Raw genomic sequence first — 27046 nt, forward strand, 5'->3', positions numbered from 1 at the left:
TAGATTCAGTTCTTCATTTGAAAAATAAGCTTACTGGACTGTATCAATTGGAGTGTGTGTTAATTTAATGTAGTTTGAAATATAGGAATTACCAAATGCAGTTAACTTTGTATGTTATTTCTATTTCTTGGAGCACATGCCCCTATTAAGAGATTTTTTTTTTCTCCCCAGGCTAAGAAGATTTTTCTGTCCTTTTTAATTTTGCCTTCATGGGCACATTGCAAATACTCTACCTCACTCTGTTTTTCAGGTCCATTGTAGTAAAGCCAATTCTTTGTTTCTCTGCCTCTCACCTGTTTCTAGCTATTTATTTGTGTATAAGATGTCAAAGGAAAATGAAAAGTAACATCTCAAAATACCACCTTGAAAAAGAAAATGCCAACAAATTCTTTTCTGCACCTGAAGCTTTTAATTCTTTAATCCACCATGGAATGTTGCTTAATTACATATTTTATTATGCATAACTGAAAATTATATACTTTAGTTTCAACAGTGATATGAAAGCATGTATTGTTTATAAATAAAGAGCGGCTGGTTTTCCTCTCTGTTTTTGTTACAAATATTTGTGGAATTCTCAAAAGTTCTCTAAAACTGGCTTTTTGAAAATTCTCAGAGAGCTCCGAGGAAAACTTCATTTTAATATTTTCTTTAGAAACCAGAAAATTCATTACTTTGCAAAAGCAAGATGATGTCAACGTCATTATGGGCAAAACCCATCAAATAGTTTCGATATTTTCATACGTTTCATCAAAATTTTAACAAGTTTCACAAAGTATTTATTAATGGAAAAATGTTACAATGGTTGAACTGGGTGATGAATCCTTGCAGGTGCATTATAAATACTATTCTCTCTACTTTTTTGGGTGTATTCGGAAATTCCTATAATAAAATGTGTGCTTAAAAAAATCGGTGTATATGGATTTTACAGCAGAGTTTTGGGGTTAATATTTCATACACTTGATTTCAATTACTTAGTGATGGACTTTTTCTTATTAGTAAAATACATTACATTCTATTTCTGACAATATCGAATTGCATTTAATTTTTTCTATATTTTCTGCATTTGAGAAAGCTCTTATTAAGCAGTAAACAGAGATAGAAATTTGTAGATAGAAGACTTGGGTTTGAAACAAATATAGCCACTTAACAGCTGAACAAATCAGTTTCCCTATTTGACTTTCTCCTCCCTTGTGACTGCCTTAAGTACTCATAGTGGAACAGAGATGGTGTGGCAGTGCCTTGTAAAACGAAGCATTCTACCAATGTTGTTGCTATTATCATTTTAAGCATATTTGAGGGAAATGCTAGGGAGGGGCCTCAGAAGGTAGAAAGCCTTGGTATGAGATCTGGTAGAACAAATATTTGGAAATTAAAATTGGAAACAAAGGTGGAGTAGGTGAAAGAGGCTGTTGGACAGGTTTGTGTGCTGAACAAATGCTTATTTTGTATCACATTGCCACAGGCTCAGTGAATTAATGCACACAATTAAATAGTTGAACTTTCTCAGCGTTCTCATTTAACAGGTACTGATGGTTCTTCTGTGAGTGGAAAATCAAAGCAGCCCATGGGACATCCTTTCTTTGGGGGGGGGCGCATAAGGGCATGAAAAGAGACTGTCACTGTCATGAAAACTTATTTGAATACCATAAAATGCAAATATTCAATAACAGTAAAAAAAAAAATGCAACTAAGAGTAAAAAAATAATGGGCAACATTTAACTCAGTGCAAAATGTCACTTTAGAGTTTCTCTGTATTTTCTTTGCAAGGCAACAAAAATAATGTACTGCTCTGTTTTTCCTCACCCACCACCTCATCAACTAGTATCAGAGAGAACAGGGCCCTAGTCATGTGCTTTTGATCACAAGAGAGATATTAGCAGTTGAAATAGTTGACAGAAGAAGGTGACTTAATATACAACCTTGATACAGGGCAAGAAACCAAAATGGGATTTTTGTAGAATTATTTTGATAAAATTAAACTTGGAAATACGTATGATCCACATAAGGGGGGTAATGTAAGGAAGGCTTAAAATGTTGTTCATCATTTAAACATGAATTCCGAACTATTTTTACTTAACACGTGGTATTGTTAAACAGGTAATACTATACTGGACATATACTTTCTATCACATTTCTTAAATGAGGGTACTTCATATTTCATCAAAAATGTTCACGTTAACAGATGTAGTTCAGCCTTTGTCGAAAGACATGCAAGTATTTAGTATTTACATTAAATGGATTGTCTCAGAAATGCTGAATCCATGATATGCTCCCTTAAAAAGTAAAAAATATTTATTTGTAAGGTTAACTACAGTATCAGTATCTTCTGATATTTTAGAAAGGATTAGTATTTTTGGACCTCTATTAGTTTTCACACTATCATGCAAATTCTGGCTTGCTTTAGCACAATAGTCCAATTTCCATTGGCTATATAATAGCGTAGGTATACACATTTTAATTGCTCTTTTTGAAAATATCACCAGGCAGTGCAGAATATCTTTTATTGATAATATCGTGACAGTCAAGGACCTTAATATCAGCCAATGATAACAATACGGAATAGGGCAGAATTGAATAATGGAATGTATGAGATTGTCGTTTTCATTCAACCTTGAACAACTGGAAAATGTTTTCTACTCAAGCTATATATTTTAGATAAGCACAGTTAGATATAGATATCACTAATGCAGAAAAAAAAACCACTTCTTTTAAGCTCAGAATTCCTTAGGACTAATTGTTAATCAATACACATTTTATATATAATATGTACAGGCTTTGTAACCTAGTGCCACGCAACTAGGGCACACATATCAGTTACCTTGGTTTTCAAATGTTATGTGTCAACTCTGCATATTATGTGCCAAGGAGATACTATCAACATTATTTTTTGCATAATGTGCAAGTATTATATGGCCACAGAGTGTAATACAAATTAGTGGCAAAGTGCTGAGGGAAGGAATCCACGACAGATTCAGATGCACAAGGTTGAATATTACCCGTAAACTACCTGACTCTGCTAAGGTCTTAACAGCACGAAGCACTGTGTCATGCCCATCTTTTAAAAGTCTCTGAAATACATGGACACAGTGAAGTTTGTTCAAGGAATTTTACCAGTCTCTGGCAACACTGGGGCTGGTATGAGCAATATATGACGTTGGGGGAGCCATGTGGAAGGTTACCCCGACAAACCTCTTGCAAAATGTGCCATCTTCCCTGAAAACAATTTTGCTCACTCCATCATGACCGTCAGTTTATACACATGTGCTTTTCCTTTTTTTGGTTTAAAAAGTCATATTAGCAAGATCATGTTGCTTGAGTTAAGGGGCCTAAGTGAGAATTTTATTAGTATTGTCATGTTGATTTCTTATACACACTCAGCAACCATTGAAAATGTTACTTCCAAAGAAGTTAGGAGGTTACTGGGAATGAGAAAATCTTATTTGCAACCCAAATTCTCCTTCTAAATGTTATTAAATCTGTGACACCTTATATTAGGTGTTGTGCTGGTGTAGAAAAAAAAAAAAAACTACCCTCTGCTCTAGGTTTTCCCTTTAAACTCAGAGAAAAAAAAGAAGATAGGTTGTCTTTCTTTAAGCTTCCTGGCATATTACTCTATTTAATTATTATTTTTAATACACACTATCTACTCTCTATTTTAACTCAAATTTCTTTTGCTTAAATGATTTTCTGAACCCTAGTAATAAGCAAGAATATTTAAAAGTTGTTCTCTCATTTAATGAAAAGAACTGAAAACTTTTCCAATATAATTTTAAGTTTATAGCAAATCAGGTGCCTTTGAAGTAGTTCAGCTGTGCTTCAAAAGTAAATAGTAACTTTGAAAGCTGAATTGGGAGTTTTCAGCCATCCCATTTTATTTTCTTAAATTCAGCATTAAAGCAGTCCAGTTGCCCACCGATGGGCTCATCAGGGCTCAGGGAAAAGATGGGCAGGAACAGAGTGGGCGATTTTAGAAGCAAAGGAAAACAGACACCTGCTAACAAGTAGGAAATCTTAAAAAGAAGCAAAAGATAATGTGAATGTGAAAAAAAAAATAACCAAAAACTGCAACACTGGCCCCAATCCTTTTCATGACCATTAGCACACCTCACTTTATATCTTGGAGTTTTTTACTGAGTTTCATGTTGCAAGAATTTTGAAGTGCGTGTTTCAGTTCCAGGCATGTTATTCTTATTTTCTTCACGGAGGTCTTATAGTTATGACATACACAACCAAATAAGCTCAGAGTTATTAAGTTATATTCCATTTACAACTTAAAAAAATACATGGCTTACTAAGGAGTTTTTAAACAGAAGGTCCATTTTTTCCCCTACTTATGTTACTATTAATGGCCTTTAAAAATATTCATACATCAGCTTAAAAAAAGTGTCGCCATGATGGAAGTATTGTGAAGTAAATGCAGATGAATCCATTCTAAGCACCTATCTGCTAGAGACTGAATTGATGTCTTTGTTGGCGAGTCTTTTGACCATCCTCCTATCTCTGTTTAATATATTAACCAAAAACAGGTTATTGTCTTCATTGTTAAACTTAAAAAGTGAGCATGTATTTGTGATTTAAATATACAGTGTTTCAAGTGACTTTTCAATTGCTCTTTTTCAGATCTGCAAAATATCAAGAAAGTATTAACATGCATCTAACTTAGAGGGCCGTCTTGGACTCTGTAAGGTACTTCACATAAGCAGACAAACCCTACCATGTCATACCATACAAACAATTTTAATTGTGTAGTTACAGTCAATAACCACTCCTAATCAGAACATTTCTGCATAAAGAAAACTGTGATACACTTATAAAAACAGCCAGCTGTAACAAAATAGCTGGTGTTTTCATAGCCATAAACTCATAAAAATGAAATAACACCTTTATACAGAAATTTTATACAGATGTAGCTTTAAAATTGATTGTAAACCAAAGGAAGACACATTGCAAACATCAATTATTTTCACATTAATTGCATAATTTTCTAAGGTGATCTATTAGTTTTATTTACCTAAGCTTATTTGCATGATAGTAAAAATTGCATACAACAATAAGAGTGAAGCTTATAGTATGAATTGCTTGGATAACATAGAGCACTTTTTATAGGCAACTGTGTAAAGCACATTTTATCTATTTAAAACTTTTAAGACACTTTGTTTTACTGCCCATCAAAATACATTTATAAATAGAAAAGAATCAGTATGGTAACAAGAGAAGCAATTTTACATTTAACGGAAACTTCCAAAAAATTAATTACAACATGATGCTGCAGGATCTACAAATAAATAATGAGGACTAAACTGTGTTTCACATTTTCTTTTCATTTTTTAAAAAATCATGTAACAATGAGAATGAAAAAAAGATTACAGTGAACTTTTATTTCCAAAATAAAAACAAATTTGAATTACGGCAGTGCCATATAATACAAGGCATTTGTTGGCATATGTCATCTTTAAACTGCATTCCACAGTCTATAGTTCTTTTGTAACATACAATAGAGTAGCAAACTCTTTTTTTCTTTTTTTCTTTTAAATGAGGGGCGAGTTTCCAAAGATCAGTGTGAAGTGTTACAGAAATAATTAAAGGAAGGAAATAATAATCACAGAAGTTATAATGCTTGTTTGAGGCTCCAGAATAATAATTAAAAAAAAAAATCACTGGTATCATGCTTACGGGGTACACACCTGGGTGTGTTCCGTGAACACAAATTTTCATTTTTAATACCAAACAATCCGATGCTTCACCTGGGGCTGCCAAGCAGTTTGTAAAAGAGAGCAAAACGCTTAGTGCAGTCTGTATCATCCTTTCTCGACTTTCCTGTTTGTGCAAGTTTCTGAAGATTCATTGGCCAAACAATGGACAACAAGGTTTGCTGAGCGAGTACAGGGTGGACCTTCCGTGTCGTTAGTCAATTTCACTGGTGCTGATGGAGGAAAAGAAGACTTTCATCTCAGTCTTTGACGTCGGCGTTAATGTCTGTGTTCCCTTCCACCGCCAGCTCGTCTTCTAGTTTCACCGAGAAAAGGGTGTTAGCATTTTTGTCTTGGACACTGTCCTCCAAATCCTTAAGCAACTCCTCTTCCTTGTACTCGGCCACGTCCACCTCCAGGCCCGAGTTGTCCTTCAGCTTGCCGTGATGTTTGAGATAGTACCGCTGGTTCTGAAAGAATTTGATGATGGTGTACTTGGGCAGGTCCAGCTGAGCGGACAGAGTCTGGATGGCCTCCTCGTCCGGGTATAGGCCCACGTCCTGAATGAAACTCTGCAGGATGCCCAGCGCCTCCACCGAGATCTTGGTCCGCGGCCGCACCTTCTGCCGGCTCTCGTCCTCCGCCTCGGCGGGCGCGGCCACGGTGGGCTGCCGTGGGGGTAGCCGGGGCCCGGCCGGAGGCTGCTGCACCTGCGCCTGCGCGGGGGGCGGCGCCGGCTGCGGCTGCGCCTGCGGCTGCTGCAGAAAAGAAACAAGCACAGGGTCAGCGGCGTTCTTGGCCACCGCGCATGCAGGATCGGCCACTGCGCTGCGGCCTCTCCCACTGCGCATGCGGCCTCCCAACGAGCGAGCACATGGTCAGGGATCCCACATGCACCTGCCTGGACCGGGACGGGGACAGGGATCCTGGGCGGAAAGGCAAGCCAGCTAAATGGCCCACAGTACTAGGAAGAAAATCAAAATGATCACCAGAAAGGGTGGAATTAAGAGGGCTTGGGGCGGCTCCTGGGCTTCCTCATCAGAGGTTAGGCCAGCTCACGGTGGCTGGAACTCGGCGCTCTGAAAATGTGAGCCATAAACTTCACCAGAAGGATACGCATCAGAGGCGAAGACAGCAAAGTAAATTATGGTATCAATAATTGACAAAGATTTTAAATGAAGATTGGGAAGTAGGGATTTCCAAGGCATTTTCGAAAGGTGAGCTGTGGAGACGTGGGGAAGGAAATGAGTGTTTTGTCCCATTTCATTGGATGGGTAAAACGCTGAGCAAGCATACGCATACAAAGTCTTATTTTCGTTGCAAATACAATGGGTAAGCCTCTGCTCTTCTGCAGCACAGCCCTTATGAATCCAAAGGGTTTTTGAGATTCTCACGTGTGAATGTCCTACTAGACAGTTTCAATCTAACAGACACAGATTTCTTACAAAATTGCACTGGGCTGACACTGCAAGTTTTTTTCTTACCAACAAATAAAGGTTCCATCCATCCCACAACGGCTAGCAAATTGTTTTGTCTATACTAAACTCAGATGTGATTAGGATTTAAATTTAGTGTATACAGACACTTTTTCATAATTAGTATCTGTATATGTGCTGTAATTTCCATACACAATCATACATAACAAACGTGTGACACATGCACATAATATATACACTCCATATCCAAGATTCTTATCAGCAAAGCAAATCAACCCGAGGAAGCCCAAAATACTAGACCGTTTGTACTGTGCCCTAGGCATCTCCTTAATCCTCCTAAGAAGCAATTTTATTAAAAACAATTTACAGTTTCAAACAAGTACTATTTTTTTTAACTTAACACATATCTTTTTTGTTTTTGTTTTTGCTAAACAGTAAGTTTTTCAGGCTTTCACGATTATTTTAGTGCTTGATATCCTAAGGGATTCTCTTTTTCAATTTAACTTTTATAGTCAAAGGTTTTTTTCCCTTAGTGGATGCATAACGCTATTATTGTGTACATATGTGTGTGTGTATTCCTCCCCTTCCCGCGGCCCCTCCCCCCAATAGCAATACCAAGAAATAATATGTAGGTGATTCAACAAAGAGAGCATAGAATTTTAGGACTCTGGAAGGCAATGGCATTTTCCCTGAAAGGGGAAAGCTAAAAGCGTCCCCTTAGATTTAACACAAATAATTTGTACAGCTCAAGTTCAATTTCAGCACACTTCCTAAGCAATGGAGGCCAACAACGACCTGGACCCAGAGCTTCCCAATCTGAATTCACTGGGGATGAATTTAGTGGATCCACTCAGTGGATGAGTGGAGACAGGTCGCGGGATGTGACAAGCTGAGCCCGAGGCTGACTCTGCCGGCACAGTGATCTTCGGCCAATGCCACGGTTAGCATGGCCTTTGCAAGGTTGAGCATCCTGACCAAGAGAGTAGGTATTGGCACCACCCTCTCCGTGTGTCCCTCTCTTGCTCGCATAGGTTAACTTGTGCCTGGCTCACCTGTGGAGCAGCACCGCGCCACGGTGCAGGCGTTGGCAGGCCTGGCAAGAAAACGCCTCTAGACTCTCCTTTCCCAGGGGTCTTGGGAGAGGGGCTCTAAAGGAAAGACAAATGTGACTCACCCCTAACCTGTGCTCCCTAAGGCTGTGAGGATAGAGCTACAAAGTGAAGGCAGGGCCAGGGAGTCAGAAGCCAGAAGCCAATTTAGTTTCCCTCCCCTCCTCTCTTTTGGACAGAATCCAAGGTATACAGTTGTGATCCAATTAACTTCCTGTACAGAAACAGCAGTCATGCCTTTCCTCGGGGACAGTATTGGTACTCATTAAAGAAGAGGTGGCGTTCTAAAAATTCTGATTTTTCAAAAGCAACAACAAAATTCTTAAGCTCTTACACAACAAAACCACTCAATTCTAACAAAGACAGACTTGCCAAATAAGTGTAGAAGGGGGTTCCACCGCTTTGGGGGAGGGGAGATGAGAGGAGAGGAACACAATACACATGTTGGAAAACGTGTGTTCATTTCCCTTTTCTCCCCCTGAGTGAGATGGCAGTGTATTGTTACCTCTTGCTCAGAAGCCTATGTTTAGACTGGCGGAAAGAAGAGAAATGCTCGTTTCCCTGCTAAGTTTAAACCTCTATTTACCGAGTGTTATACTGAATTGGCCAAGGTAAACGAACCTGAATCTGCTCTGTGGGCACGTGGATGATGTGGGGCGGCCGGTCGCCATGGTGATGCACCGCGTTGCTCTCCTGTTCATAAATGGCATCACGTTCAGGCTGAGGGAGACTGAGGAACCTTCGGATCATGGAGAGGTTCTCCCACAGGGTCCTGTTTTCTGGAGAAGGATCTTCTTTCCAGCGTAATAGCTCACACAGCCACCCCTTAGAGACAAGGGCATAACAGGTCAGTTCAGGCTGATGGCAGGGGGAGGTGAAAGGGGGTCGGCTGACATTTTCCATCAGGAGCTAAAAAGGAAGGACCCTGTGAAGTTAACTTTTTTCACAAACTAAAAACACTCCAGGACTTTCCCTGGTGGCGCAACGGTTAAGAATCCACCTGCCAATGCAGGGGACACGGGTTAGAGCCCTGGAAGATTTCACATGCCACAGAGCAACTAAGCCCACGCGCCTAGAGCCCGTGCTCCACAACAAGAGAAGCCACCGCAATGAGAAGCCTGAGCACCGCAACGAAGAGTAGACCCTGCTCACCGCAACGAGAGAAAGCCCACGTGCAGCAACGAAGACCCAACGCAGCTAAAAATAAATAATTAATAAAAACAAAATAAAATAAAAACATCCCAATCTGCTAAAATTTTTTTTTTTAACCTGTTGAGAGAATAGCTGTGGCTATCGCAGAAGCAGGCTCTGTTTCTAATACACGTTCAGATTTGCATCTTAAAGGAGGGTCCTATTTTTCAGACTCCAAGGGCAAGACCCATTTACCATGGAGTCTGCAGAATGTGTCAGAGGAGAAAAGCAAGGCTGAGTGTGCTTCTTGTCTGCTGAGTGGCCATCTGAGGTTCTGAAGGTATTTAAGAAGGGTTAGGACAGGCTTTTAGAATAATTTTGTTTTCTAAAAGGATTCCCTAAGTTTATAATTTTTGTATTAGAAAGGCAACTCTGTGTGAACATGTGTGTGTGTGAGTGTGCAGGAAAGGGAGAGAAAGGACGTGTGCAGTTACGTGAGCAAGAATGTCGTCCAAGGTAAGGCACTGTATTTAGAATGAGCATTAGAAGAATTCTCCAAGACGGAACTTTCCAGAAAGACACCTCAGAGTCCTGCCTGCTGCTATGTACACACATGGTTCATCAAGTGAGCATTTTAATAGAATTCCTGGGCTAAGAGACAAGGAAACGTCCAACGAATGCCAAAACCTGAACCTCTCTGATGCCTCCTAAGGCCCAGTTTCTGATCCTCAGATTCTCAAGAACCGAGTGGTCCAAGAGAGTACGCTGTCTCACATTCTCATGTCTCACATTCTCTAATCATCATCTCAAACCTTCTTTATCTTGGCCGCCATGATGGACACTAAGCAATGGGGTGGACTGCAATGGGGTGGACAGGAAGAGGGAAGAGGTCCCACCCACACCCCCTTCACCAGCTAAGGCAACCAGCCCCAGCTGCCATGCTGCCTGTTGTCGGCCTACAACCATACTCTTTTCTGGACAAATGTCTTGGAGCCATCGCACCTGGAGATGCCCGGATGCTTACTCCACCCCTCACTAGCCCCTTCACCCTGGGGTGGCCCGCGACTGGCTGACCCACCCTCTTGCCCCACAGTGACGACTCACTCTACCCTTTGGCCAGAGATGGCCCTCCCCAACCTTCTTATTGCCTTTCCCCATCAATACGGACTTTACCTGAGACCACATTCTTTCCTGACCCCTTCCACTTTCTTGTCCTCCTGAATGCCTGCCGGGTCCCTCACCACCAAATCATGAGCCCCTGATTCCTTATCTTAGCCTCTGTTTTAGGGAACTCGACCTAAGACAAAGGGGTTTCTTGGAAATTCTAAGTAAATTAGTTGGATGGGAATGGAAAGAGTACAGTTTAGTATCTGATTTTTAGAACTGGCCAAAGGGAGTTGCTTTTTTGTTGTTGTTACCTCTGGGTGACATCAGAAAATGGTGTGACTTTCCTTTCCTTCTCAAACTGAACCACTGGAGAAATTCTCTTCTAACTGTAATATACAGTGGGAAGAAGCAAGGCCTATTCTCCCTGAAATGGCCTATTTGAAACATTTTAAAAGGAAAGATGGAGACTGATAACACTAGCTTCCCAAGGCACACCTACCACCCAGTCAAGGGTGACAGCTGCTAAACTTCATGACATCTACTAGCCTTAACCCTAACTAAGAGGCCTTTGATTCTCCATTCAACACGTTGTTTAATTGAACAAATAATTAACCTACAGACGGTCATGTAATCATGCACTCATTTGATGCTACTGAATGCATAATTCCAGGCTAAGAGAACAGACAGTAAACTGAAGATTTACCTGAAAAAATATTAGCTCAATAAAAAATAAAAGTAATTGTGATGACAGTGTCACTGAACGTGCTTCTCTTCTAACCATGGCAGTTCTTTGCTTCTTTCTGGAATCATATGGTGACATGTCACATTTTAGCTCTATTTATGTGAATAGAACATTAACTACAAAACTGTATTTGAGTATTTGAAATATTTGAGACCCACTTGCATATGGTGCCCCAGAGATGTTTATTTAGCTCTTACTGACAAATATTTGCTCTCTCGATTAAGCCATGAAAATATTTTATATTTTCCTACATCTAAGCTATTTCTTTACACTTTACCTCTATGTTTTGATGCAGGGCAGGTTTTAGATCTGTCTTCCTGAAGGCTTGAGTATTAACTATGGTTAAGATTACCCCCCCCAACCCGTCTCCATTCTTCAGCTATGGCAATTGACAGGCCTCCATGCCTAAACACAGCAAATTGCTACAATTTTATTTACCATTCAAGAGATGTTAGAAGGTTCATCAAGAACAGAACAGTTTTTTTTTTCCTTTACTTAGCTAGAATTATACTATTGCAATAAGTGCTTAACATTGAGCATGTCTTTTTTTTTTTTTAGCAATAAATGCTTGTAACTAAAAATTGCTAAAAGTTAAATTAAGAACGATTCATGTAAGAAAATCTTCTCAGAGAAAGCTGAAGAACTCCAATAATTTCTCGAATCCTTTTAGAAACTTTTAAAAGTAACACAGAGATCAGTTAGCACTTGCATATATGTGAAAAAAAAAAAACAAACATGTGGATCACAGATGTTCTTTGGAAAAGAAAATCATTAGTTCTTTTAAAACGGCTAATAATGATAGTTAATTCCTAAACAATCACACTCATGCTGGTTTCACAAATATTTCAGAAAAAGAGCCCTGACTCATTCAACAAATATTTTGCTCATATTGTCACTTCTTTGTCTCTATACTTATGAGACGGATTCTTATTTTTATTAATTACGCATGACTAACATAACATTTCCAGTAGTTTGCTATTAACCTCTGCCCTTAAATAATACTTCTAATTCCTTATCTAAAAATAATGCGATGAATTATAAATCTGAAGCATGTCTCCGCTAGCCTTTCAAGAGACGTGATGATTTTAAGAGACTGAAATCAGATGCTTCTTAGAAAAATATTTAACGGTGCATGCAGCTGGGAACTGTTAGTTCTACAAGGGTATTCCAAAAAACAAAAATGGGGGGAGGAGCGGTATGCTGTGTGTCGCCCTCAACAAATAACGGAAGACAGATATTCTGACGGGCTAGTTCTTTGTCAGCAGAGAAATCAACTGGCTCATTCCCAATTCACACTGGCAGAAAGAAGATCAATTTATTATAATACCATTTAAACACGTCGGAATATTCTGACGCCCTCAAATCCTATCGATCGAGACTCTATTAATGATGACAGTAATCTGATCTATGTTTTGCAGAAAGTGACGAAAAAAACCAAATGCTCTCCAATTCCCCAGTACCTTTTCCTAGGTCGCTTCTCCATAAGCCATATTATTAGGGCAAATAAAGACAATGATATGTCAGAATACTGGTAATATGTAACAAATAAAAATAACGATTTCCCTATGTACTAGATTGGTTTTTTAAATGATACATGCGTAGATTTACTGGGTGGAGGAGGTGAATAAGGTGCTGCACTTTGTTGCAAAATGTGAACATAATTACCTTTTAAGCCAGGTCTCTGGGACTTAAAATATCATAAGACCCTAGGCGGGGGTAGGGAACTGCTCTGACAATTAAAATTAGATCACAACTGTTCTGAACAGTAGAAAAGACAGGAGACTAACAGCCTTAAAATAATGAGAATGATCTATTCTCAGAAAACTAAAATGGCACAAGGAACAACCTAAACTTTAAATGTAGTAAATTTGCCAAGCAACATTACGCTGAATATAAAGAGGGCAAAATATAAACAGTAGCCACATGTAAATAAATAAGTAAAACTTTCAGGATGTTCCTACTTTTCAAACTGACAAAGTTTGACACCTTCTGCTCTAAACCCTTTGTTTCTATTCAAAATCACGCCTTGAGCTGTTGCTATCAATCACAGCACTTCCCCTATTACTTAAAAAAACTGGCATGGACCCTGAACAAGCTGAAAATGCCATGCAGATGAATTCTGAGATAATATGTTCAAACCTGTTATATACAACACAAATCCTGTAAAGTTATGTATTGTAAACCTACATTTATTGAGAACTAAAAGTCTTGAATCCATCTGCCACAAAGGAAATACTGTTATGTACTTTATAGGAACCAAGAACCATCTGTAAATGTCTTGCCACTGTAAGCAAGAAAATGGTAAAGATGTTAAACCTCAGACTGTATGAAATCAATAACATTCTTTGGACTGGTTTTGGTTAGGGAATCTATGAAAGACACGGAAGATCAGAGGGGGAGAAAAAGGAAAAGAGAAAATGCAGAACGACTGCCAAACCAGTACTGAAAAAAAGCAAAACAAACTCAATGACAACACAATGGCAATTTATCATGGTCCATGAAACACATGACTGTATGCTCATTTTAAAGGAAAAATTAGCAGTTCTAAACTCAATATTCTAATGATGTGCTTTACCGACAGAATCTTGTTGTACCACATTGAAATAAAAATCCTGGCACCTTCATCTCTCAGCTGCTTAATTTCCACCCAAACTCAATCTCTGATTTCCACTCCACTCTTTTTAGAACAGTTAATTCAAGTCAATTTGCTGCTTCTATCATTTTAACAGATAAGGGGTGCACAGTGATTTTTAACTGAGTCAGGAAAGCAACCTCGTTTCACGAATGAATTTATTGTACCTAGGAAGCCTCACACACATAAAAGGAGAACCCTTACAAGGCCTGGTCTGTGACAGAGCTGGGAGCACGAAACACAACTAGTTTTCCAGGGGAAAAGAGACTTCAGTGTTCTCTGAGAGAAAAAACAAAGTCACTTAATACAATATACAGATATGCATATATGATTGTTATGTACATATACATTTTAAACCCAAGAGTTATAAAAAGAGAAAGAAAAATGACAAATAATTCTCCCTGCAACTAAGAAGGAAAAAACATTAAAAAAAACAAACAAACCGGAATGGGTAATTTGAGTTCTAAAAAGCAAAACATTTCACAGTCTGTATTTATTCTCCCACCCCTTACCCTCATCTTTCATGTGTTATTTGCAGGAGTATTTTGTTCCAATCTCTGGGGCATATAGTATAATAATATATGATATTAAAAGAAATCAATCTAAATAGGGAGGTATTTGATACAAACATTCTAGTGGAAAGCATGAATTACAGTTTAGCAAGTAGTAGGAACAGGATTAAGTACATAAGCCATTAAATAGTACTTCTCACACAAAAAAATTTCAGTATTGTAGACTAAACTACACCAGGCATTTTGAATGAGTACATTTTCAACAACAACTAACTAGAGAGCTAGCAATTTATCATTCAGCAAATAATTTTCTACTTTTAAAAGAATCTGTTACTTATGCTAATGAAGACAGTTTTTAATTTGCCCACAAACATGCTAAGAGAGGGCAATTTTTTTTTTTTTAATTTACAAAGCTATCTGTGCTCGTGGGTAATTTCATATCAATGTTCTATAAGCTGGGGTGGTGGGGGGGGAAATGGGTTCTAATTGTCAGAACTACTGAATCTTTTACCCCAACATAAAGGTTGTAAGATATCACAAAAGATGCAAAGTGACTAATGATGTTTTAAGCCACCCCTTGAATGTTCCAGACAGGTTCCATTTCCACCCTTTTTGTGCTTTATATACACCCTGCCTCAAATATAGTATTAAAACATATTACTTCTTCCATGCCCCTAATGCAGAGACACACAAGGCCTGATGGGGGTACAATCCCACTTCTGGGTGTTGAGGCCTGCCTCCTTCCTTCACACACCAACTTTAAACCTTTTTTTTCAAGAACAATCCTAACACTTTGAACAGTGAGAAACAAAACAGCGGCAAAGCACTACTGAAAGCATTTTCAATTATTTACTAGGTTTAAAAGGGTGAAATGATACTTTAAATACATCAGATTTCATCATCTGGGCCATTTTTTGGTGGCAAAGTGGTATTGATCTTTCCAAATGCTGAAAATTAACTATTTTCCAGAAGGTCATTATTTGATTAAAGGCATTAAAGTTGAGGGCAAAGAAGCGATGCACTTTTTTCTCCCCATTCAAATCATCATATAATTTAATAAAAACCATCCCATCATGTCCTGTAATAAAAACGCTTATCTTAAGATATTGTTCTTTACCTAACATATTAACCTTTAAATGTTATGAAGTTCTTGAGGAGAAAAACCTTTGCTAAAGCAGATTATTCTATAACATAATGAGAGGTCCCCACCATTAACATTAATAAAGATACATGTTCTGTATGGAATTAGCAGGAAATACATGGATCTTCCTTCCCAGTTTACTAATATCTACTTTGTGTAAAGAGAATTTCAGCAGGCACTACAAGTAACTTTTTCCTGCTAAGTTAACATTGGTTGGATTCAAGAAAACATGGGAAATAAATTTGAACAGAGGCGCAGCAATAAATGCATCTGCCATTCGAAAAGTAGCACATTATACTCACTTTATTCAAAGATGGGTTTTAAAAAGAAACCTACTTAAACGGAATATATGTATATGTGTGTGTATCCCCAAATATATTTTATTTTCAAGGTGTGGTTTCTGATGCTTGTATTTTTGCTGGGGGAAAAGAACCCCAATCATACTAGTTTTTTAAATTATTACTATTTTAAATGTCTAAACTGTTACTGTTTTAAACTCTCTCCAGACTCTATAGTTTATTTAAGGGACTCAATATCTTAGCCAAAAATCCGTGGGTTTCCATACTGCGGTAGTAATAGGACATAAAATGGCTACCCATAAATTTCCCACTTGAGTAAATTTTTGCCACTTTGTCTTTAAGAGGTTAAGAGCATCTAGCAGAGTTTCTGGAGGTTTGGCATTTGCGAAAAGAAATGTTTCTACAATCTAGGGGAAGCTCACATTAAAAGTCAGTGAATTTAGAAGGAATATTCAGAACCACTGGTAAATGATTTTTATTTTTCAATTTTGCTTAAAATTTAACCAAGTCAAAAAAAAAAAAAAAAAAAAAATCACTTGTTTTCTGTGTTTGATCGTTCACCTCTTTTTTACCTTCTCAAAGCCACTGACTTGAGGGAACACGTAAATATGGTGTTTTGTTTCTTTTCCTATAGATTGTTTGGTGCGTAACAAGATTATCAGATGGCCAGGGTAGATAAAAACATAAAGATCGTTCTCACTTAAGACTGTCAGGAAAGTTTTAAAGAATATTTTCAAGAAGAATCTGAGAAGGAGAAAAAGGAGGACTGAAGGTAAAACTATGAAATTCTATACAACATATTAAACTAGCTGGCAAGAAGATAATCTCTTAATTCGACTGAAACAGAGAATTTCCAAAGAAAGCCTTCATTTTACTTTTAAAAAAGTATATTTGGAAGATATCTAATTTAAAGATTATTTTTTCATAGGCTTCAAAGCTGCTTTCAGGATGGTTTCTTCGAAGTTTAAATGAAACAAATAAAAATCTGGCTTACCTGTCCGATACTTGAATACAGACTTTGAAAAGAATTTGTTTTTCCCTCTCAATCCAGGATGTATTTTTGACATTACATAAGTTTCAGTGATATGGTTTGGCTCTTGTTTAACATTTATACTCTCTGTCTTAAAAATCTTAAGGGAGGGGAGGGGTAAATTAGGAGCTTGAGGTTAACATGCACACACTACTATATACAAAATAGATAACCAACAAGGACCTACTGCATAGCACAGGGAACTATACCCAGTATCTTGTAATAACCTATAATGGAAAAAAATCTGAAAAAAGAATAGATATATTGATATGAAACTGAACACTCTGCTGTACACCTGAAACACAACATTGTAAATTAACTATACTTCAGTTTTAAAAAATCCAAAAAAATAAAATACCGCATCTGTTTAAAAAAAAAATCTTAAGTTCTTATTCTCTCCTCACTCTTCATAGCAAGTGTCATTAAAAGACAGAAAACACCATATCCCTAAGGTTCATGCTGTAACACTTGCATCAATTTTCACCTCTGTTTCTACCATAAAGAATCGTCTTCTCCTTTCCATTCTGCCCACCACTGACTTGTCAGCGCTGGGGTACATTTTCCTTGAATGATGCTCTTAGGTACCAAACACTCTTTTTAATTATGTCCAATGGACAATTATCTTAATTTCTGAACAAAACAGCCTTTAAGTAATCACTCCTTTTCCTCTCTTAACTTAGGGGAAAGTGTATACCAATGATGACTAGAGCTTTGGGGAAGAATGAGAAAACAAGGGTTATCATAGAGAGTTGTGATCCCTACAAGAAGCAAATAAATACGATGCTTGACTTGGCCTGTGGAACTTCCTGATAGGTAAATACACAGGTTTAATTACGCTTTCTTCAATCCCCTTAGTCCTCTTTGAGATGCCCTTGGAAAGGGAGGCTGGGATGAAAACCACTGCTCTGGTCTTTGCTTTCAAACTACCCAAGGTTATCCCACTGCTCAAAACGACCTTCAAAGCTTCCCAAGACAGAGAAAAAGGTCATCCTCCCTAGAGGTCACTGAAGGTTCCTTCAATCACACCTAGGTCCTAATTCATCGGACCATTTATTAACTGTTGCCCATTTCCCCACATTCTACTCTCATTTCCTATACTGTTCTCTCGAACAGGAAAGCGCTCTCCCCTTTTTTTCTGCCCACCCGAATACTAACGGTCCTTCCAGTTACTCTCAACTACCTCAGTATACCAGTTAAGGGTTACATCCTGTTACAGGCACTTATGTATGCAACCTTGAGCAAATTACCTCTCTGAGCCCCAGATCTTCCTCTACAAAGTGAAGATAATAATGGTACTCATCTCACAAGACTGTGGCTGGTACAAATGAAATAGTATATGTTTAGCCCAGTGCCTGGTCCGTGATAACTACAAAAAGGTCTGATGGACTTAACCAAAAGCATTTCCCTTAAATGGCTCACAGTACATTCGGGAAGAGGCGACATTCAAAAATAACTACTAGAGCAAAGCAGTATGCGGTGAAGGTCAGTGAGGGGCAGACATCCAGTGGGAACCAAGAGGAGAGGAAGAAGAGATCCACTGGGGTGGTCAAGGAAGTCTTTGCTGATGTAGAGTCATGTTGGTTTGGCTTTTAAGAATGGGCAATATTTAGAGTGGGAAGAATAATGAAAAAAAAAAAGAGATGAATTAGCAATATGCTAGGAAAAATAGGTAGACTACTAGTTGCTTTGGAATCCATTCTTTCGTCATTGCTTTTTACCATACTTTCTTGAGGATGCAACTTAATTACTGTGACTTCGTCTCGTCTTTATAATGTGCTTCTAAGATCTATTTGTTAAGAAAGCCTGGATTTTCATTTTAACACCTATTCTACTACTGACTAGCCCTGTAACCTTGGTCAAGTTCCTTGAGTTCTCTAGACCTCAATTTTCTCCTCTATAAAATGGGGGTAATGTTACCACCACTCACAGTGTTGTAAGAATTAGTGAGAGAATTCACGCAAGGGGCTTGGCGCACAGTAACAGTATGATGAATGTCAGCTGTTATTATTTTTATTATTTTGTCATTATCACAAAGATAATGCAAAGGAATGTGAAATATCTAGGGAGTTAATGAAAATACTTCAGCTACCACATCCCAACCTGAACCCACTATCTTCCTCCCACAAACGAGGCTCCTCCTATATATCCTCGATTAACAGCATCACCACTCACCCAGTCACCTGGGCTGAAAGGCTGTGATTTGAAGTATAAATTGGTATATACTTTCTGAAGCGCAAGGTGGAAATGTTCGAATGTAGAAATGACTAGCAATTACCTTTAAGACACAAATGCCTTTTTTGATCCAATAATTCTACTTCTGAGAATTAATCATAAGGAAATAATAAAGATGTATACAAATATTTAACCATAATGATGTTCACATTAGCATTATCTGTGATAGCAAAAGTTGAATACAACTTAAATATACCTCAATAGGGAATTAAAAGGTGGGTATAGCATATGAATGAATGAAAGGCATATATATGCACACACACATGTGCACGCACGTATGTGTGTATGCAAAGAACATAAATCAGGTTATCGCTAGTTAATTAGGATTATGGTTATTTCTTATGTTCTTTCCTCCTTTATGCTTGCATTAAAATTTTTTTTTCTAGTTTGGCTAGTACTGTTTTTTAATTAAAAAAAACACAGCAAACGGCTTCTATTTAAAAATATGATTTTTCTTCTTTGCTTCCTCCATAAGCGAACAATCATGAATTCCTGTCAATTCTACTCCTTCAGAAGGCGTCTTGAATTTGTTCCTTCTTTTCCATTCCTACTGCTCTGGTTCAGGCCCTCAGCATTTCTTCCACGAACTAAGGCTGATGGGTTTCTTTATACCAATCCACCCCCATCTCTGTTACCTGAGTTACATTTATCATAAACAAATGTCAATGCAAAGAGCCCCCTGAACAGCATACTCCACACTTTCCTTCACCCAAGGGGCTTGGAGATGCTTTAAGGCTCACACTTGAATGAGTGAGTGTAAAAATATAGCAAAAGATTTCCTGCAACACTGAAGCAGCAGTAAGCTGGGGGATCAGAGGAAAATACAAAAACAGCACAGTCTGGGACATTTAGTTAGTGGCAAAAAACTGTACACACCTCTACAGTTCCTGAGGGCATTGTGTATTGTAGCAAAGTCCAACAACTTACATTCATAATAACGTTGCATTTCAAAGGAATAAGATTCAAAGCGAGCTGAGCCTAGTAGGTGTAAGAGGCAGAGAAGCACTATTAAAGGCTTCTATCAAAGGCAAATACATTAGACTGTTTAAAGCAGAAGCTTCCTGGGAAACTTACCTTTTCCCAAATCCCTTGACCCCAATAAATATGTGCTCTTATACTGTAATATTATGAAGCAAATTTCTTACCATGTTGTATTCTTAAGTCACTATGAAAAATTTACAATATTTATTCTTCTCTTCAAAGTTATGATGATCACTAAGAAAAACTGAATATCTGTATATGCCATGTGCAAAAAAAAAAACCTATAAAAGTACGAACCTATAAAATGAATAATTTTTAGGTTATGATTGACTCGATACACTGGTGTGTCTGCTGACAAAAATAATCTATTGTCAGGTTAATTTAAACAAATATTTCTGCCACTGCATTTTTAATTGATTTATATAAAACTTTTCAATATTGCAGATATCTCCTCAGATGAGCTATACTTTCCACTATGCATATTGAGGGGCTGGGAATTAAAAATTTAAATCTTTCCTCTATGATATTCTAGGAGAGATAACAAAAGAATTTTTAAAACCAGGGGAAGGCAATTCGGGATTGTAAAAGTTACGGGACTCATATCTTAGAGGAACAATCAAGCGGGCAGGGTCATTACAAGCTCCCAAGTTGCTTATGATTTTGCTGGTAAAGTAACACCCATTTTGTGGCCCAAAACCACATCATTTTACCCATTATGCAAACCGACTCATCAGAAGTCGGCTTAATTGAGGGACTCAAATTTTGGGATTCACAAGTAGGCTTTAAAAAAAGAAAGCGTAAATATCTCTAGAAGCACCGTGGGGGTCCCAGTGATCATGGCCAGGTTAGACATTTACCAATGAAAGGAGACAAGGGAGGCTGGGGCCACTCAGGCCAGCAGCTGCACCTCACAACCACTGGTCCTGTGTTACACTGGGGAGAGCAAGTCCAGAGAGGGGCTCGGGGCAGAAGGACAGGGTGGAGACTGGCCCTATCCTGTCTTTCTGAGCACAGGGTCCCCCGCTGGGACTACCTGAGGAATATGCCCACTTTTGTGAGGGCAAAATTGTGATCAGATGAATTTGCTTCTGAATCATTCCACCCTTCTACAAAAAAACTAGAAAGCGCCATCTACGTGCCATCTACTGTGAGGCTAAGAGATGCGGGGACAGACGTAAGAGGGAATTATTTCTCCCAGCCACTTACTGTCCAGTGAGGTAAGAACAGATTGAACTTCATGTGCAAGCTGATAGCAAAGGTGTAGCTTAACTAGCAAAAAGTTTCTAGCCTAAGGGCAAAGGTACTCTCTCCTCGAATTCCAGCACTATATGTGGGCATCAGAACGCTGGAGCAAGGTTGCCTGTAAGGTTTTTGTTGTTGCTTGCAATGTCATTGCAATGATCTGATCATAAACCCTGCTTACATGCTCTGGAGTGAAGGGCACTTGAAAAATAAGCATCGAAAATGTAATAAACAAATAACAATTCTTTCCCGGGCAAATTCAAGAATTCCTCAGCTAGCATGTTAAAAAAACATATAATTTTTTTCTTCCAACACACAACTTATCTAATCATTGGTCTCATCTCTTTTGCGCCATGGACCCTCCTGGCAGTCTGGTAAAGCCCACTGTTTTCAGAACAATGTTTTTATGTGCCTGAAATAAAATGCATAAAATTACGAAGAAAACCAACTGTACTGAAATATAGTCATCCAAATTGTATCATAATGTATGCGCTTCTTTATTAACGTACCAAATAGCAAGATCTAGGAAGAGATCTAATAACTACCGTAATTTCAGAGGGATGAGCAAAAATAGTATTTTGAGATATCTGCAATAAAAATGTGATATGAAAATATTTGTGATTTTTTTTTTTTTTTTGCGGTACGCGGGCCTCTCACTGCTGTGGCCTCTCCCGTTGCGGAGCACAGGCTCCGGATGCGCAGGCTCAGCGGCCACGGCCCACGGGCCCAGCCGCTCCGCGCCACGCGGGATCCTCCTGGACCGGGGCACGAACCCGTGTCCCCTGCATCGGCAGGTGGACCCCCAACCGCTGTGCCACCAGGGAAGCCCAATATTTGTGATTTTTATTGGTGACAAATTCATAGGTATTGCTAATACTACTGTGACTTGTTGCCTATGTTGATAATTAAATAAAATGTCAAATTTCAGTAAAGACATTAGTGAAAATAAAGTTTTTTTATTCTATTCAAGTTCATGCATGGACCCCCTGGGGGAAGATGGGACAGAGGTTAAGAACTCCTGAAGAGGGTGCCCCCTCCAATATATATGTGTCTGTATACATACATAGATACATACACGTATATATTTCAAATATTATTCCAGAACTATCTTATGTAAGCTCCTAGTAGATTACAAAACTTTGGTATTTATAAGTTCTTGGAACAGATCTGCTTATCATGTTTGTTTGTTTGTTTGTTTTTTGCCACTAAAGGACCATGCCTCTTAGAGATGGGTTGGAGGGAAAGAGTTAATCACGAGTTAATGGTTCCCAGACTGCGTCCTGAGGAGGCCCAGCTTTCCACCAGGGGTGTTTCAGCAGTGCCCTGGTTGTGTGTGTACGTAGGGTGGGGTGTTGATGAGAACACTCCGCCCCCAACCAATCCTCAAGTCAATCAGAACGGGGGAAGACTTTTATCCCATTTACGTATTTCAGTTCTGGATGAGCTTTTGTTCATAAAAAAGTAGTTTTACAGCTTGAAATTTCTTGATTGACAATTGCACTAGCACATATATATACCTCACTGTTTTTCCCTGGTCCTGTTACAAACTCAGTAAATGGGTTTACCACCTCTGAATAAAGAAAGCATCCATACCCTGACTTAGTTAACTAACGTCCTACCACCCCAAGAACTATAAAGGTAAGCAAGATCAGTAGAGTGTCCTTTGAGAAATGTCTGGATGTGCCAGGATAGGAACACTATCAATTTTCCAAAGACACCTGGGTTTCCCAAATAGAAGAGGATAAAGTAGCAGGGCAGGTACAGGATGGAGGCGGGGAAAGGAATGGAATTAAGGCAGGTGCTTGCTGTTGGGGGGTGGAGGTAGAGGGGGGAAGGCTTACAAATCAAACAATGGTTGGTCTTTCCTCTCATCACCTCTTCAAAGAGCAAACGGTCACAAAGGACACGCCTTTAAGATTTGAAAACAGGGCAGAAGGAAGCTAGTCAAAGGATTAAAGAAAGAAAAGAAAGTGAGTAGGAAAGAGGGTAAAGGAAGTGGGGATAGGTAGAAAATGAGCACATAGCCATCTCATCACTTTATATTATATATAACGCGGTGCTAAGTTTATCCAAAAATATAAACACAATTTTCTGCCTAGAAATTAAGCTTGATGGATAAGGCTTTAGTCCTCATGGCTACCCAGGATCCAAGTTATTTAGTCTCTTTAATCAAAATACTAAAATAAAATCATTACCCATTAGGCTATTACCCTTCCCCCAATCTCCAAACACACAAGCAAAAATTAATTGCAAGCCCGGAAGAAAGCAGGCAATTTAGACAGTAACAGCTTGGCATGGACTGAGCTGGATTTCCTAATAGCATTTGTCTGTTTGTGAATGTATATTTTATTTATAGCCTTCACTTTCTTGACCGTACTGAAAGTAATTTATTTTTACCTAATCTGCATTGCATTTAAACCACCAAATACTCCATCAATGAACGAACCAGCCAAGTAACACCCTGACAAGTAGCCTAGTGTTGGTACCAGGAGTAAAATGGGTAAACATTTAAAGGACACACTTGGGGATGGGCACTCCTCAGCAGCTATTAAACGCTTGCTACAGGTACCAAGTTACAAACTGCAAATATGGGCTTCAAGACGTTCCTTCACATCAGCAGCCATTCCCTGCTTCCTCCTCCTGGTTTACTCTCCATTTCACGAACCTCTTCCAAACCTGTGATTTCTCACGGACTGAGTCTATTTTTTCCTCTTTGATGTGCTATCCTGCCCCTGAAGAACTTGCATTAATCCCCCAAAATGAGAAGTTAAAGGTGGACTTTCAGGCATCAGTTAAAAACCCAAAAAAGACATGTTAAAGGGGGAAACTCTTTAGCAATCTGTAAGTCATATGGTGTTGGCAACCACTACCTCACCACATAGTAAACCAAGCCCACACCCAACTGAATGAAGCTCACCTCCTCTCTATAGTGTCCTGACTTTGCTAGGTCCCTGATGAGAGAGGGGGATCGTCCAGTTTTCTAGCAACAAGTCGCAGATGAGATCATTATCAATCTTGAGCTCATCTCACACTGTATAACATGGAGTTCATACCCTGGATTGCAAACAATCAGTTCTCCTCACTATATGCCACTCATAAATAACCCTTTTGGGCTACAGACCTCAAAATAGCACCTTGTCCCCACAAACTAAGCCCTTCCATTATTCAAAACCTAGCCTCCTTTGTGACTCATTCCCAGACTAACACACCTGTCAGCAGGACCTTCAGTCAAAATAGCATCCTTTTTCACACTTCTGCACCTGTTTCAGCAACAAACTCACAGAACCTGGAATTGCCCGGGACATTACAGAGTCCGACCCAATCTATGTCACCTTCCTGAAGGGAAAGTTAGAAGCCTGAAAGGTCAAGCAACTTGCCCAGGGAAATCCACAACATGGTAGACAGGAAACTGGGACCCCCACCCCCCACTCTTTGCCAATCCTCAATGCTTTCTCTGAAAGATGCAGTTTATGTACAAGTTGTTATATAAACCACGTGTGACTTTATGGACAATCCTATTTCTCATGTAGATAATCAGGAACCATGCCCTCCCCTTCCTTTCAGCTTGGAATGAAAATGTGAGCTACACTAGCAGACGATATTGATGACTTCGACAATGCTGATGAAAAATGCAGACAGTGGGTCCAAAAGAAAAGAGCAGAAAGTATTTAAAGAAACTAATTCTCCTTCCTGTACATTTTCCTAAGGATCTGAGGGCAGTGGAGAAGAGCGACTGCAGAGTGGCTGAAAAAGGTGGACTGAGCTGAAAGGCAGGATCAAGTTTATAAATTCCTTTTCAACCGAATCTTCACCGGCACTTGCTAACAGATACATGAAAACTGTCCTTTCGTTAGACGGGGTCCCAGCAGGGTCCATAAAGAAAATTACAATATTTTCCTTGAATAATGAGATTCTTGTAGTCTCATTAAATTTAATGGAAAGACATGTTCTTCCCTCATACTCAAAATATTGACTATTCTCAAACTTCACACATACCCCAGCATCCCTAAACAGCAATTCTTTTTTTTTTTTTTTGGTTCTCTTTCATCTTTCCTTTTGTATCTACAGGTGTGCTTAGACACAAAGATAATCCTAACACATGAAAACTAAAGTTTGCAAATGTGGAAAGCTAGGGATGATTTTTCAGGTTATAAATGAAATCTTTCACTTGCAAAAAAAACAAGGCAAGTTTCCTTTAAGTGGCGAGTGTTACCAATGACTGCAAAATGTGATTCAATTTGCATGCTGACTAACCTATCTTGAAGTAGCTATGCAAAATCTTCAGGGTCATTAAAGCAAGGGCAGGAGCAATGAAGTCATAAGCTGTACCTTTTTTAACCTCTACTTTTCTTATTTCTTGGACTCATCCCCATACAACTCTATGTATCAAACCTCTTCTTGGTTTCCTTTAAGTGGAATCCTAAATAAAAAGTGACAGCAAGCCATTGTGCGTGGATCTCACTGATTAGTAAGGGGTGCTTTCACTTCTGTGCTAAGAAGGATTCTGAGGTTATATCTGTACGCAACAGTGATGTGACAGGTAATGTGAGGCTTGAATCAAATCTTCCACAATAACTGTAACTTGCAAAATGATTATAAAGGTAGATTAAGACTGTTCGAAGAAACTGACCTAATAATTTGGTATTAACCATGTAAACTGCTTAGCAGCTGAGATGAAAGAGGATTCTAACTAAAAAGAAAATACCTTCTTTTCCGTTAAAGTGATATTAGGCCAGAAGAAAATATGAATAGGCATAAAAACGCTAAATTTCAAAGTTGGAAGATATTATGGAGCAAACACTAAGCAAACAGGGAAAAACTGGGAAGTTTTTTTTTAATGTGAGGAAATAAGGAAGAGGGAAAAATGGTTAAGGAAAGGAAATAAAGGGGAAAAATCTGCTATTCTATGGGGAATGGTACCTCTTATCAGTAATAGGAATCACCATAGAACTTTAGGAAGCTTCCAAACGAGGCTCATAACTTTAGTAGTAAAACAAAAATAAAGATAAAAAGAGAGAGTGTATTTTATTTGGCATTAAAAGACACTTAATTATCTTGATCTATGTTTTAAATGTTCTCTAAAGTGGATGGTTGCAAGCTTTCTTTAGAGGTACGATTCTAAATCACCAATGATCCTGTTCCTTTCTCCTCTCTTAATTTTAGTTTTCCACCAGCTTATTTGCCTTCTTATGGCTCCAATACTTTAATTTTCTTATGGCTGAATTCTTCAGACTGGTGATAACTTTGGCCTTATATGGTTACCCCACACCTGCACTTTCTGCCAGGTCATCTCCACTATTTCTGCAGCAACAGAATTCACTGGTTTTCAACTCTACCTTTCAAACTTATTCTGCAAATTAACACAACTCTCTAGGAAATAAATTTTTTGATTGGGTCCACTTTTGTTTTGGGATTGTCTGGGATATGACCAGCACGCCTAAACTAACAACTTTTCATTAACAAAAATAAGGGAAACCGTCCATTAAAAAACTGCATATGCCCACTGTAGAAATTCGTTCAAAATTTATGTTCAAATAAAAGGCTTAACACTGACAAAATAAAAAAGGCAGAGACTCCAAGGATATTATCCCTCCCATACAAAAAAAAAAAAAAAAAAAAAAAAAAAAAGAGAGAGAGAGAGAAAAGAAAAATTGTACCAAAAAAAGGAAACAGAGAGTACCATCTTTTTCCCATTCGAGTTTTGGCAAAAGTGAAAACATGGAATTTGATGATGGTTTTGATAAAATCACCTGGAAAAAAAC

The 27046-nt window shown here is 38.6% G+C and overlaps 1 protein-coding gene across 4 annotated transcripts in view; it reads right to left on the reverse strand.

Moving 5' to 3' along the window:
• Nucleotides 1–2392: 2392 nt before the first annotated feature.
• SATB1 (SATB homeobox 1) overlaps nt 2393–27046 on the reverse strand; it is a 101594-nt gene continuing 76940 nt past the window's right edge. For 2 of the 4 annotated variants that reach the window (XM_024742031.1, XM_024742032.1), the window contains exons 10-11: nt 8857–9060; nt 2400–6448 (exon numbers count right to left, since the gene is read on the reverse strand). In XM_024742031.1, the coding sequence (XP_024597799.1) occupies nt 5951–6448; nt 8857–9060 (702 nt within the window). In that variant the 3' untranslated portion in view covers nt 2400–5950. Of the gene's footprint in view, nt 6449–8163; nt 8275–8856; nt 9061–27046 lie in introns of all 4 variants that reach the window. The other 2 variants (XM_024742034.1, XM_024742033.1) reach the window with 2 other exon arrangements.

This window comes from Neophocaena asiaeorientalis, unplaced genomic scaffold (assembly GCF_003031525.2).
Source record: "Neophocaena asiaeorientalis asiaeorientalis breed wild unplaced genomic scaffold, Neophocaena_asiaeorientalis_V1.1 scaffold154, whole genome shotgun sequence".
In the NCBI taxonomy this organism is placed as follows: Eukaryota; Metazoa; Chordata; class Mammalia; order Artiodactyla; family Phocoenidae; genus Neophocaena; species Neophocaena asiaeorientalis.